General features: G+C 47.4%; 1 protein-coding gene across 2 annotated transcripts in view; it reads right to left on the reverse strand.

Moving 5' to 3' along the window:
- Positions 1-13209, reverse strand: part of DGKD (diacylglycerol kinase delta) — a 128246-nt gene that overhangs the window by 112978 nt on the left and 2059 nt on the right. For both annotated transcript variants that reach the window (XM_027875288.1, XM_027875293.1), the window contains exon 2: positions 8002-8219. In XM_027875288.1, the coding sequence (XP_027731089.1) occupies positions 8002-8124 (123 nt within the window). In that variant the 5' untranslated portion in view covers positions 8125-8219. The remainder of the gene's footprint in view (positions 1-8001; positions 8220-13209) is intronic.

The raw sequence follows: 13209 nt of genomic DNA on the forward strand, positions 1-13209 counted from the left end.
GAACGCCCCCGGGTAGAGGTGGACCACCGAAGGGCTGGGAGCAGGAGGGGAGGGATTGAGCAGGGAGAGGGAAGGGGGTTCCCTGCTTTAGAATGGAAACCCCTGGAGGGCAGGGACCCACCCCCCACCCTCTCTCTCCCCTCTCAGGGGGCTGGCCGACAGAAGGAGGCGCTTACTGAGCACTGACCCATTGACCCGGCCGTGGAGTGCCCAGGCCGGGGGTCTGTCTGAACGGGCAGCGGAGACCACCGAGTCCAAGGAGATGACTCAGCACCTCAGGAGACCTTCCTTTGGGCCTGTTCCCTGGTCTGTGAAATGACGGGGTTGGCCCCGATGACCACTATGACCTCGGTTTCCTCCTCTGTAAAGTGAGGGCTTCTCAGGCCCCTACCAGCTCTGCAGCCATGAGTAGCCAAGATGGGCGCCAGCTAAGCGCTTTACAGATAGGATCTGCTTTGATCCTCACAACACAGAACCTGTATTGAGTTGCTTGCTTTATCAATGAGTGTGGGTGGGGTGGGAGGGAGAGAATTTGGAATCCAAAGTTTTAAAAACACATGTTAAAAATTGTTTTCACATGCAGCTGGGAAATAAACTACACAGGCAATGGGGTGTAGACATTTATCCTGCCCTACAGGAAAATCGAAAGGGAAGAGGATAAGAGAAGGGGGGAGGTGATAGAAGGGAGGGCAGATTGGGGGAAGGGGTATTTAGAATGCATACCATCTTAGGGGGGCAGGGGAGAAAAGGGGATGAAAAGGGATGGGGAGAAAATTTGGAACTCAAAATCTTGTGGAAGTGAATGTTGAAAACTAAAAATAAATAAATCAATGTTTGATATTTTTAAAAACCGTCACAGCAGCCGAGGGAGTAGGTGCTCTGATCATCTTGAGGCTAGCCCAGGTGAAGTGATTTGCCCAGGGTCACCCAGCTAGCAAGTGGCCAAGGCCATATTTGAACTCGCCTTCCAGAATGGAGGCACCTGGGGCTCTCTCCACTGCTCTAGTATTAGAGTGTTAGAGACCCGTGACTTAGGTAAAGTCTCATAGGTAGTAAGTGTCAGACCTAGGGTGCAGATCAAGGTTCTCTGACTTCAGGTCCTGGGCTTTTTCTGCAGAGCAGAAAGTCCTCCCTCTGATGGGGGGACAAGATGGGAAATCATTGGTCTGCCATGGAGGGCCAAGCAAGAGAAGGACCAAAGACATGGTGTAGAAAGGAGGGTCAGGGAAAAGAAGCAGAGACCAGGCTCCTTCAGAACAACGTCCATCGCCAGGGAGCTCGGCCCCGGGACTGAGGCAGTCCGGAGAGGGGAGCGACTGAGGAAAATTGGTTTTGTTGGCTCCAGGAGGCAGGTGTAGCTCTTCCTCCAGGAAGACTCCTAAACAGCAAATACTGAGTAAAGATTTGGGCTGAAGTTTCTCGTCCCACTGGAAGCACCAGGATCTTTGGATGGTCCCAACCATCCCATCCATTCACTGTGACACATCCCTCTGTGCAGGCTTTCCACCAGGCCCAGGAGCTCATCCCTTTGGCTTCTATGCCCTTCCCTAAAGGACCGTCAGGGGCGCATGAGCAGGGAGCAGGACCAGCACAGGTTTGTGAGCCCTCTGAAAGAGAAGCTGTGATGCTGGCATCACCAGGAGCTCACTCAGAAGAGACTGGCCTCATTTTCTTTTTGGGTGGTAGACTCTTTCCAGATGGTCGACCAGGAAGAAGTAGTGTCATGGGATTTGACAATTGAAAGGGACCTCGGCGATCCTCTGGTCCAATCCATGCACCAAAGGCATTCTCACTATAATGAGCGCTCCTCCAGCCCCTGCTTGAAGAGGCCCATGGAGAGGCACTCACCCTAGGCAGCACATTCTACTTTGGGACAGTGACATCAAGCCTAGATTGGCCTTCTTGCCACTTGAAGACTTGCCCAGACCCTCCAGACTGTGCCCTCCAAAGTCATGCAGAGCAAGCCTAATCCTTTTCCACCAAAGAACTCTTGAAACAGGGATCCCCAGGCTAAAAAGCCCCATTTCCTTCAACTGACTTTTAAATGGAGACCATCTCGGTCTCCCTCTCCAGGAAGCTCTTGATCTATCACCGTCCTTAAACTGCCTGGCCCAGGCCTGAGCACCATACTGCAGATGGGATCTGACCAGGATAGAGGGCAGTAGGCTTGTCACCACCTTGTGCCTCACTCTCTCCTTCAGAGTCATGGGAGCCCAATGGCAAGGAAGACCGGTGATGGCCCTGAATGTAGTGGGAGACCTTGGCCTTTTGAAGCTAGCTCTTTCCTAGGTCTCAGTGTGTCTGAGGCAACACCCATTCTGTGGTTAAAGGCTAGGTAAGAAGGCACTTTGCCTTCACAAAAGAATCAGGTAGGGAAAGACCCTCAGAGTTTCCCACCAGAAGCTAAACAATTGCTATTTACTTGTATTCCGAGCTATCAAAACCCAAACAATGAGCAACTTGCTTGGGCTGGGACCTGTTATTGGCCAATCAGTGAACACCAGAGTGATTTGGGTTTAAAGGCATAGTCCTGAGAGCCTGTCAGGTTTCTTTTCCCTATGTAAATAATCAGCTCAACGTGTTTGCCTCAAAGCTGATTTCTTTGACTGTGTTTCCTTCTGAGCTTCTTTCTGTCCTCTTTGTGCATTTTAAAAATGCTTCCATAACTCTTCTTTCTTATCTTCATTTTACCGATGAGGAAACTGAGGCCTAGTGCCTTGAAGGTCATGCAGGTAGTAAGTGGCAGAAAAACACTGGAACTCAAGGCCTCTGACTACAGATCCAGCCCTTTTATCCATTATGCCACTAACGAGCAATCAGTCAGCATTTACTAAGCACCTCCGGCAGTATGTGGTGTGTGTGCTTGTGTGTGTGTATGATTATACTGATGTAATATAATGACATGTGATAATTTAATAACAGTAATAGGAACATGCCTTCGCCTGTACTGAGATCAGGGACCAAATTTATTTCATGAAGGTTAATGTGGAATCCTTTAGTTGGCTTTCGAAAACTGCCGCAGTAAGTATAGGAGTGGGGAGACCCAGCTTGGCCGTGGCTGCCTGGAGAACCGCGAGCCACAGGCAGGGTGGGAGTCAGTGCGCTGACGCTGACACCGAGACCAAGGAACCCCAACGTGCTCTCAGGCTCCATCGATTGAGTCGGTGTCCCAAACTAGGGAAATCAGAGCCGGAGTCTTGAGCGGGCTACTCAGATCACAAAGTTGAGTACCGTGTGGCGTCCTGGACGCCGGATTTAAGCAGATCGTCGACAAATTGGAGAGTGTCCAGGCGAGGGTGAACCAGGATGTGGTGGGGACTCCAAGGCATGTTGGGAGAAAAGCATTTGGAGGAGCTAGGCCTGTGACTGAATGGAAAGCAGGTGGGATTTGGGGTCCAAGGACATTGGGGAGCCCCTCAATCTCTCTGGGCTCCTCTGTGAAATGAGGGGGTCAGACCAGAAGGCCTCTGAGCTTCCTTCCAGGTAAGGGGTTCACTCCTCAATTGAGCTCTTTCAGAACAGGAACTGGCCTCTCTTTACCTTTCTTTGTAACCCTAGTGCCTGGCACAAAGTAGGTGCTTAATAAATGTTTACTGACGTATTGACTGCCTGACCGTGACTCTGCCAGGTAAGGAGTTCTTATTAGTCCCATTTTACAGATGAGGAGACTGAGACTCAGAGTTTAAATGACTTCGCCACGTTCACACGGCTGGTAAGTGGGAAAGATGGGGCTCAAACCAGGGGCTCCTGTCTCCCAGGTTAGAGCCGCCCACTGTACTATATTGTCTTTTCCCATTCTTTGATAAATTATTTATTTCCGTAAGCCTTTATTAAGAGCCTACTATGTTCTGGGTACTGCACTGGGGTATAGGAGGAGAGAAAAGAAAGACAGCCTCTGCTCTCAAGGTGCTTACAGTCCAATGGGTTAAAGACAACGCACAGAAGGAACTGAAGGGAGAGGGGTAGTCTGGGGGAGGGGGGGGAGGGGATGTTGTTGTTGATCCTTTGTTCTGAAGGAAACCTTTCCCCTGGGAGGGGATGATAGAAAAGCCCAAAGGAGTCCAGCTGGGTAGGAAATGGAGAGATGCCAGGTCCAGGCTCCCACCTTAAATGGAAGCTCTGGGAGGAGCCGGCTGCTCCCACCCTCCAATCAGAAGAGCCCCAAGCACAGAGGATACCAAGGAGGTGTGAGTTCCAGGGCTGATAGGAGGTCTTGCAGGATGAAAAGGTCCCCAAGGGAGGGTGGGGAAGTCCAAAGAATTGCAGCAGGATGTCGGGGAAGGAAGGTACCGCAGTGTGGGGCTGCTGGACAGAGCAGTGGGGCAGCCAGGGCCCCGTGAGAGGGCGCAGCCAACTCGGGCTGCTAGCGGGGGGCCTGGCAGACCTGCAGGACGGCTAGAGAGTGGGGTGGGGGACTGCTGCAGCAGATTTCGGCTCCCCGATTATGCCTTAAATAATTAAACAGCCGGGAGTGTTTCTCCAGCCTCCCAACAGAATAGAAATACTTTGCATTTCCCCAGAGTTACAGATAATGAATGACAAAAAAAGAGGGCTCCCCTGGTTTTTGGTCTGTGGTTATTACAACTGGGAGATGGGGATACAGAAGAGGGGCTTCATCCTTCGCTGGGAGCCCTCACCAACCTGCAGCCACCCTGGCAGATTGGGGTGGGGGGTTGGGGAGGGGAGTGTCTGCTACAGCCATTCTCAGAGCTCTAGGGGTAGCCCTGGGGCTGGTGGTGCTGGGGGAGCTAGGCTGCAGCTAACACTCCTGAGCCCCCACTGGGTGCTTCCCATTAACCAATCAGTCAGCTGATTCCATTAACTCAACAACAACAAAAAAGAACTATTTACTCAAAAGGTAAAGCAAAAATAATTACATAACATTCTACACATAAACATGGGGCACACCCACAAAGCGATGCACATAACATCTGTGGGGGAGAATGGGCATGAACTAAAACTGCTACAGTGGGCCTTGGGGTAATTTCTCTGGGACTGTCCTTACCAAGGTCCCTCAAGGGCAGGAGGTTCACGCTAAGCTGAACTGGTCCATTCCAACACTGCTCTAATATTGCTTCATCCCTGGGCTAGGACCACCATTACTAGGCTAGCTTGCTCTGCTGCTGGCATGGTACCACACTCCTTCAGAAAGGGCAGAGATCCTTAGCCTGGGATTTGCCAAAACTTCTCTAGTTTTGCTTCTTTGGCTGCGCTCTGAAGAGTTTCTATCTCCTAGGCATCAGTTGACAGCGCAGTGGCCTCTCTTCCATGCATCTCTGGGGTCTTTTCTTGGACCCAGGTTCCCCAGTTCACTGCTGGGTCCTCTCTGTGAGAAACCTCACTCAGGCTTAGGTTGATTAACCAGTACATGACAAAGTCCTGACTTCTGCTGGCTAAGCCATAACTGGGAAACATATACTTGTCAAATAATCATAGAACAATTCTGGGGTTCAGAGTTCCTTGGCTATCAGCTCCAAAGTCTCCTTTTGTTCATATGAGAATGAGCAGCTGGGAGAGAAGACGATGAAGCTGTCTTTGCCCTAGCTAAGATTGTTGTTCCTGGGGGCCATTTTTGAGTGCTTTGCATACACAAGTCTCCTATCTGTCTCTGCCCCTCCTCCCATCATAGTACTAGGGGACCGACCTGTTCTGCTGGTTGTGAAGCCCTTTAGCAAGGGGCCAAAGCACATATGTCACTAGATGTGGCTGAAGCGTGGTGCTCACTGGAGGGGGCCAAAAAATGAAGTGTCCTCATCCAGCTAATCAGGAGAGTTGCAGGACAGCCTCCGTGACATTCTATGACACCTGAGAGGCAGGATGACGTAGGTGAAAACAGACAAGTTCAAGTCTGGCTTCTAGGAGGGGTGGCCGTGGAACTCAGCGTTCTAGGCTACTCTCTCAGACTGGAAGCTGCTGACAAGCTGCCCATCTACGTGGTAGAAAGCATTTCTGTAGGTGGGCCTTCCCTATGCCAATCAAATCCAGCTCCAATAAGAAAAATAGCATTTATATATGTAAGGGGCGTGTGTTTTGTGTCTTATTTTGCCCATGTAGGTTATGTATGTCCACACGAATCTGCCCAGATGTGACTCCCAGGAGACAAGAACTCTAGTCTCCCCCCCTTCCCTTCTCAGCAGGAGGGAAGGAGGAGGTTGAAGTCCCAGGCTGGACTTTGCCATCTCTTCAGAGAGAGGGGGTTTCAGGCTGAGACTCCATCTGTCGGCTCCTTTGAACATTGGAAATGATTTTTTAGGTTCAAGCTGCATTCCTGGTCACTATCCCTTAATGGGAAAAGTGCCCTAAGCTGTATATCCAAGGCTTGCCCACCACATACCAGTTCCATGATGAACACACATGGCACATAGCAAATAACGAATAAACTGGTTAACCCATATTGAAGCGAAAGAGAAAACAGAGAAAATATACATAGGAAAATATATACCATGCATTACACAGAGTAAATAAGCTCTCCCACTGGGAACAAGAGGAGAGAGGAGAGAAAGAGTGAGACATACACACAGAGACAGATAGAGACAGAGACAGAGACAGAGAGACAGAGAGACAGAGACACAGAGAGAGGGAGAGACAGAGACAGAGACAGAGACACAGAGAGACACAGAGAGAGGCAGAGAGACAGAGACAGAGACAGAGAGACAGAGAGAGAGACAGAGACAGAGAGACACAGAGACAGAAACAGAGACACACAGAGAGAGATAGAGACAGAGACAGAGACACAGAGAGAGGCAGAGAGACAGAGAGACAGAGAGAGAGATAGATAGAGAGACAGAGACAGAGAGACACAGAGAGAGAGAGACAGAGAGACACAGAGAGAGAGAGAGACAGAGACAGAAAGACACAGAGAGAGAGAGAGTTAGCTCTCAGCAAAGGGGAAGTTGCCAACTGGGGATGGGGACATGATGGAGGTTTCCACCTCCTCTCTATGTTCCCTTCTTCCCAGTCTTTCTCCCCCCTGAAGAGAGCCTGGAAGTACATGTTTCTCTCTCCAAGTGCGAAGCCAGAAGACCAGAATTCTCTTCTCAATGGCTCTCACAAACGCCATCCCTTATGCGGGTGCAGACCATGGAATAGTCAGTCTCTGTCAGCCGGAAGAGTCTCAGTCCTTTGAGCCCAGGGTACCTAGCTAAGTCTTTGTACTTATTTATTCATTGTATTTAATTGTACTTTGTATTTGTAGCCCAGGTTCAAGCCTGGAGCGTTGGTATAAACCACTCCTTGTTGGTTCTTTGTATGAGTTTTATATTTTTCTGCATCCATGTTCTCCACCAATAGAATGTAAGCTCTTGGAGGGAAGGGACTCTTTCATTTTTATCTGTGCCCTCAGTGCCCAGCAAAGTGCACTTAATCGATGTTTATTAAATGGATGAATGAGTTAATTGCCTGGACTTCAGAAAGGGATAGAGAAAATGTTACTAATGCAGATTAAACTTACAAGTGTGACAAGCGCACATCCCCCCTCCCCGGCCCAGTGAGCTGGTTGTTAAACATTTACCAGCACATCCCTTGTCCCCAGTCACCTAAAGCAGAAGGAAGAAAGAACTTTTCTCTGAGGGCTGTGCTGAAGCTTCCATGACCCTATTAGACATTGTCCAATGCCAGAGGATCAACCCCACAGCAGTGACGGTAGTGGTTATTTTGCATAAGGTTTTCAATGGAAACATCAGGTTTTTCAATCAATAAATAAAAAAAAAATAGTTAAGTGGCTACTATGTGCTAGGCGCTGGGGATATAAAGATAAACATGAGACAGTCCCTGCCCTCAAAGAGTTTCCATTCTACTTGGGGAAACAACATGTGCACATACATCCAAAACAAAACCCAGGCAGTTTGTGGCAGCTGGGGGATCCGAAGAGGCTTCGAGCATCCTTTGGACTCACAGGAGGCTCTCCAGATCTCTAAACTACATCCAGAGTCTCCCAGAATCGTCAGGGTCCCTCACAATCCTTCCATCCTATCCTCTCCAAATGAAGCCCTCCCCTATTACCTGTGTGCAGAGCAACTGCTCCACCTGGTGGCTAAGGCTGGCCACTGCATCGATGCCGGTCCCCATCGCAAGCTGTCCTCCCCTGGGCTCTAGCCAGCAGCCTCTGGAAAGAAATCCCTCCATTCCATTCCTCTTTTCCCCTGGGTTCTGGGAGGCCTGAGATGATGAAGACAATTTGCAATGCCTTCCGAATAAGTTGCTAGCTCCACAGAGGGATTCTGAAATACCAAACAAAATCAAACACAACGAGGGGTGAGGCCTTGGTCTCTCCGAGACATTCTGGGCTGGACAGGTTCCTGCATCCCTGGGTGAGGGATGGTTTCCAGGAAGCTGCTTGGCTCTTGTTTGCAAACTATGGAAAGCTGTCATCCCTACTGCCTCGTCTCCTGCCCTCCCAAATCTCCCCTCCAGCACCTAACTGGGCAGAGGTCCAGGCTTCTGACGGGGCAGGTCTGTGGGGTCCCTCTGCTCCAAAGCAGATGCAACATTGACCTCTAAAGGAAACAGTCCACAGCAGGCCCTTTAACAAAACTTCTGTTGGCTTAGACTCAGGTATTCAGGTAGCCCTTGCCAGAAAAAAGGACTTCGGGGTGTATGAGGAAGAATGCTAGATTTGTGGGACTGTGCAAAGGATAGCAAGGACCTGGGTTCAAATCCTGAATCTCCCACTTATTATCTGTGTGGCCTTAGACAGGTCATTTCATTTTCCTTAGCTTAGTCACCTCAGCTCTAAAATGGAGGAGTTGGGTTCTGTGACCCTGATCCTGTGAATCATTGCCCCTACCCTCTTCTCCAGCCAAGAGGAGCTAGAAAAGCGGCTTAAATCCATCTGAGTTCACACTGCCAAAGCTCAGATGTCACTCACATCATTTTTCAGCACAGAGTTTGACACACAGTAAGAAATGTTAGCTATTATTACCAGAGTCTGAGTTTACTGAGAACAGCCCAGGGGCCAGAGGAGAAAGAGCTACTATGCTGGAGAGAGGGTCTGCACTCTGCGGTGAACTTTATTATCATCATTTGATACTTTCTGGCATATTTCCCCCTCTATTCAATCTTCATTAAAGCCTTTCACTATATCTGGGAGGTACAGAGTATGAGAATGAGGACATTCATTTCAAAGGTTGGTACATTTGCTTCTCAAGAGTAAGATGTGAAGGATGAGGAGCTCAGAGAGGTAGGCAAAGACTTGTATGAACTGATGCAGAGAGATGTGGACAGAAACAGGAAAACATCACCTACATGACTTTACTAATGCAAGTGAAAAGAACTCTAAGAGGGAGAGGACCAGAGGATTACAACTAGCGGCCCTTGAGGCCAACCTCCTCATTTTACAGATAAGGGACTTGCTCAGGTTCACGCAGTTATTGTGTGTCTGGGGCATGACCTGAACCCGGGTCTTCCTGATTCTCAGTCCAGTCCACTACCTCTCAAAATAGGAGGTGAGGACCTCTATGTGGAGGGACGATAGATGTAGAACTTGAGAATAAGCCATCTAGTCTAAGGCTCTTATTTTACAGACAAGAAACCGAATCCTAGAGAAGTTAAGTGACTTGTCTACCACCATATAGGTAGCAGAGGGTGAGGGAGGATTTGAACACAGGTCCTTTAACTCTAGGGTCAGTGCTCTCTTCACTTTAGAATGCCAAGTCCAGAGGAGTCTAGAAAAGGGTGGTTTTGATCCATCAACCGCTAGGTCATAGGCCTAGCTGTGCTAGATAAGAAAGTACCTTCCTCCTTTGAGTAGAAAGGTGGGACACTGTACTGTCATTTGTCACTGCTTTGGTTGAGTTTGCTTAACTATTTTTCTTTATTATAGTTTTTGGAGGAGGAGAAATGTCTATGAGTGAATGGAAAATCATTTATTAGGAGCTTACTGTGTTATATGCCAGGCCCTGAACTAAATGCCCAGTTATCTAGGAATGACTGACATCCAAACAAAAGGCATCAATAAGTGTTGGGTTTTTTTTTTTTTTTGGTGAAACAGTAGAAGGCACATTGGCTCTAGAGTCCAAAAACCTGGGTTCATAGTTTGCCTTAAATGTCAACAAACCTTTATTAAGCACCTATTAAGTGCCAGGCACTCTGCTAGTGCTAAGGATCCAAAGAAAAAGGCAACCCCCTCCAAAAAACACCTGGTCTTTGTTATCAAGAAGCTTGCATGTTAATGTAGGAGGCAGGTTGTACATAAATTAGCACATGAAACATAAATAGAATCTGAGAGGGAAAGGCACTAGCGGGCGGGAGGACCAGGAATGACCTCCTTTATGCATCTGTTTATGAAGTTTTTATGTCCTACAACAAATTAATTTTTGCAAAGGAACTATACACAGTTGAGAAATACATATATTGTTGTTGTTTAGTTATTTGTCATGTCTGAGTCTTTGTGACCCCATTTGGAGATGCTAGAGTGGTTTGCCATTCCCTTCTCTAGATTTCTGGATGAGGAAATTGAGGCAAACAGGGTTAAGTGACTTGCCCAGGGTCACACAGTTAATAAGTATCTAAAGCCAGATTTGAATTCAGGAAGATGACTCTTCCTTACTCCCGGCCTGGCACTCTATCCACTGCGCCACCTAGCTGCCTGGAGAAATATGTATACTCCTTTCTGTTTCCGTTCAATAACTGCCAGAGGTCTGTCATATTTATTTTTTTCTAAAATTCTATTCAGGTCCTTACCTTCTGCTTGTTTTTGTTTTATTGTTTGTTGTTGTTTTGGTTGATTGGTGGATTGATTCTTCTTTAGTTGATTTTGCTTCACTATTTTTATTACATTTTTAGGTTATATTTACCTAGAATTATAAATTCAGGTCTCCTACTACTATAATTCTGTTGCCAGTTTCTCCTTGTAACTAATTTAGCTTTTCCCTTAAGTATTTAGAAGCTGTGATATTGGGTTCTTACATGTTAAGTACTGAAATCTCTTGATTTTCTAAGTTACCTTTTGTGAGGCTAGGTGGTGCTGTGGATAGATTACTGGGCCTAGAGTCAGGAAGACCCGAGTTCAAATTTGGCCTCAGACACTTACTACTTGCGTGACCCTGGGCAAGTCACTTCACCATGTTTGCCTCGGTTGGCAAACCACTCCAATATCCTTGTCAAGAAAACCCCAAATGGGGTCACTAAGAGTTGGGCATGGCTGAAGCAACAGGAAAGGTTACCTTCCAGCAAAATATGGTTTCCCTCTTTATCTCTTTTAATTAATTTAATTTTTGCCATTTCTTCATCTAAAATAATAATTGTGCCTCCTGCTTTTTTGTGTTCAGCTGAAGCATTTTATTTTATTTTAACTCCTTAATTTATATTTATAGATATAAATATATATTAAATACATTTATATTTATATTAACTTCTTATTTTAATTCCCTGTGAGTCTACGTTTCAAGGAATTCCTCTTAAAGGAAGGCAAAGCAAGTCATGTCCCTTCTCTAAGTCTCAGATCCTTAATCTGTAAAATGAGGGGATTGGAATAGATGGGCTCTAAGAGTCATGCTAGTCCTAGGTCTAAGAGTCTGTGAGCCCAGTATTATAGGCAGTGAAGTGGTGCCACAGTGCGTAGAATGCTAGACTTGGAGTCAGGAAGACCTGAGTTCAAATCCAAGCTCAGAGACATACTAGCTATGTGACTCTGAGCCCTCAGTTTCTTCATTTGTGAGAATGGGGATAATCTATAATAACCTATCTCCCAGGACTATTGTGAGAATAAAATGAGATAATGTCTGTAAAGTGCTTTGCAACCTTAAAGTGTTCTATAATTGCTAGTTATTATTATTATCATCCTGCACACTTCCTTTTAAAAATTTAAACAAAATTAAAGAAGGGCTGCAGAGACCCAGAAAAGTTAAGTGATTTGCCTGAGGTTGCCCAGCTGGTTGGTGGGGCAAAGCCAGGAGGGGAACAAAGGTTTCTTGGATTCCAGTCAGGGCTTCCCCCTCCAACACCAGGGGAACTCCTAGACCACAGAAAGAAGGAACTGGGAGGTCACAGATACAGCTCTCCCATCTGTCAAGGGGGTGTGAGGTGGGGAAAGTGCCAGGCTCATGCTCCAGGGGGGTCTGGAGGGAGAAAAAAAATCTCCCTGCCCCTTGGCAACTACTAAATGAAACATCAGCACTTTTTTTTAACTTTCAAGCCCTTACTCTCTCTGTCTCTCTCTCTCTCTCTCTCTGTCTCTCTCTCTCTCTCTCTGTCTCTCTCTCTCTCCTGTTAAATATAATTACCTCTTATGGTGAGTTCCTTGGGCTCAGGCCCCAGTAAGAATAACATTAAGAGTTATTGGTGACCATCTGTACAATGAAGGAGTTGGGCCCCAGAGCCTCTGGTGTGCCTTCTGTCTCTAGGATTATGGCCCTTATCAGGGCCTTTCAGCTTTTTGGTATAAGAGACCCCTTGGACAGTCTGGTGAGGTCAATGGGCTCCTTCTCAGAATTGTGTTTTTAATGCATAAAACAAAATATATTGGATTGCAAAGGAGATCAGTTTTATTGTGATAAAGATGCAATTCTTCCCCCATCCAAAATCAGCCCACACATAAACTATCCATGGACCCCCTGGGAAACTGTGAACCCAATTAATAACCCCTGTTCTACAATATCCCTCCTCCAGCCTCTGAGACCTCCAGAGAAGGGTATTTCAAGGTACCCTCTTGGCAGTCTGTGCCACTTTGGTGCAGCTCCAGGAAGATAGGAAGACAGCTAAGAAGCTGGTTTGCAAATTAAGCTTAAATCCATCTCTTGATAACTCCCACCCTGTTCCTTTTACCTATTATCACCTAGAAAGCATGGGATTACCCTGCCCATTCTGGTAGCTCTGCTCTGACATGCCCCCATAACTGAAGGCTTCTCCTAAAGGCGTCAGCCCAGGAAAACCTGCTGGGACAATCACCTTCCTCCTTCCAGACCTGATGTTTTTATTAATGCAGCCTATCTTCTCCCCTAAGCCTCCTCTGATGCCTCATAAGGGTGTGGAGGTGAGCCCCCATTCTCAAAGGCTGGGCCAACAGAAATGCTCTGGCAGGTCCCACTTCACAAGGAAGGCTGAGGGCAAAGACCAACCCCTAAAAGATCTGCTAGCCCACCCTCCCCCACCCTTGCTGGGTTTCTTCCTGGGCAGGATTTGAAAAATGCAAGTTGATCCATAGACAGCCAAGGAACCTTGAAAGTCCATCCATCCATCCATCCATCCATCCATCCATCCATCCATCCATCC

This window comes from Vombatus ursinus, unplaced genomic scaffold (assembly GCF_900497805.2).
Source record: "Vombatus ursinus unplaced genomic scaffold, bare-nosed wombat genome assembly UNPS02014808.1, whole genome shotgun sequence".
NCBI lineage: Eukaryota > Metazoa > Chordata > Mammalia > Diprotodontia > Vombatidae > Vombatus > Vombatus ursinus.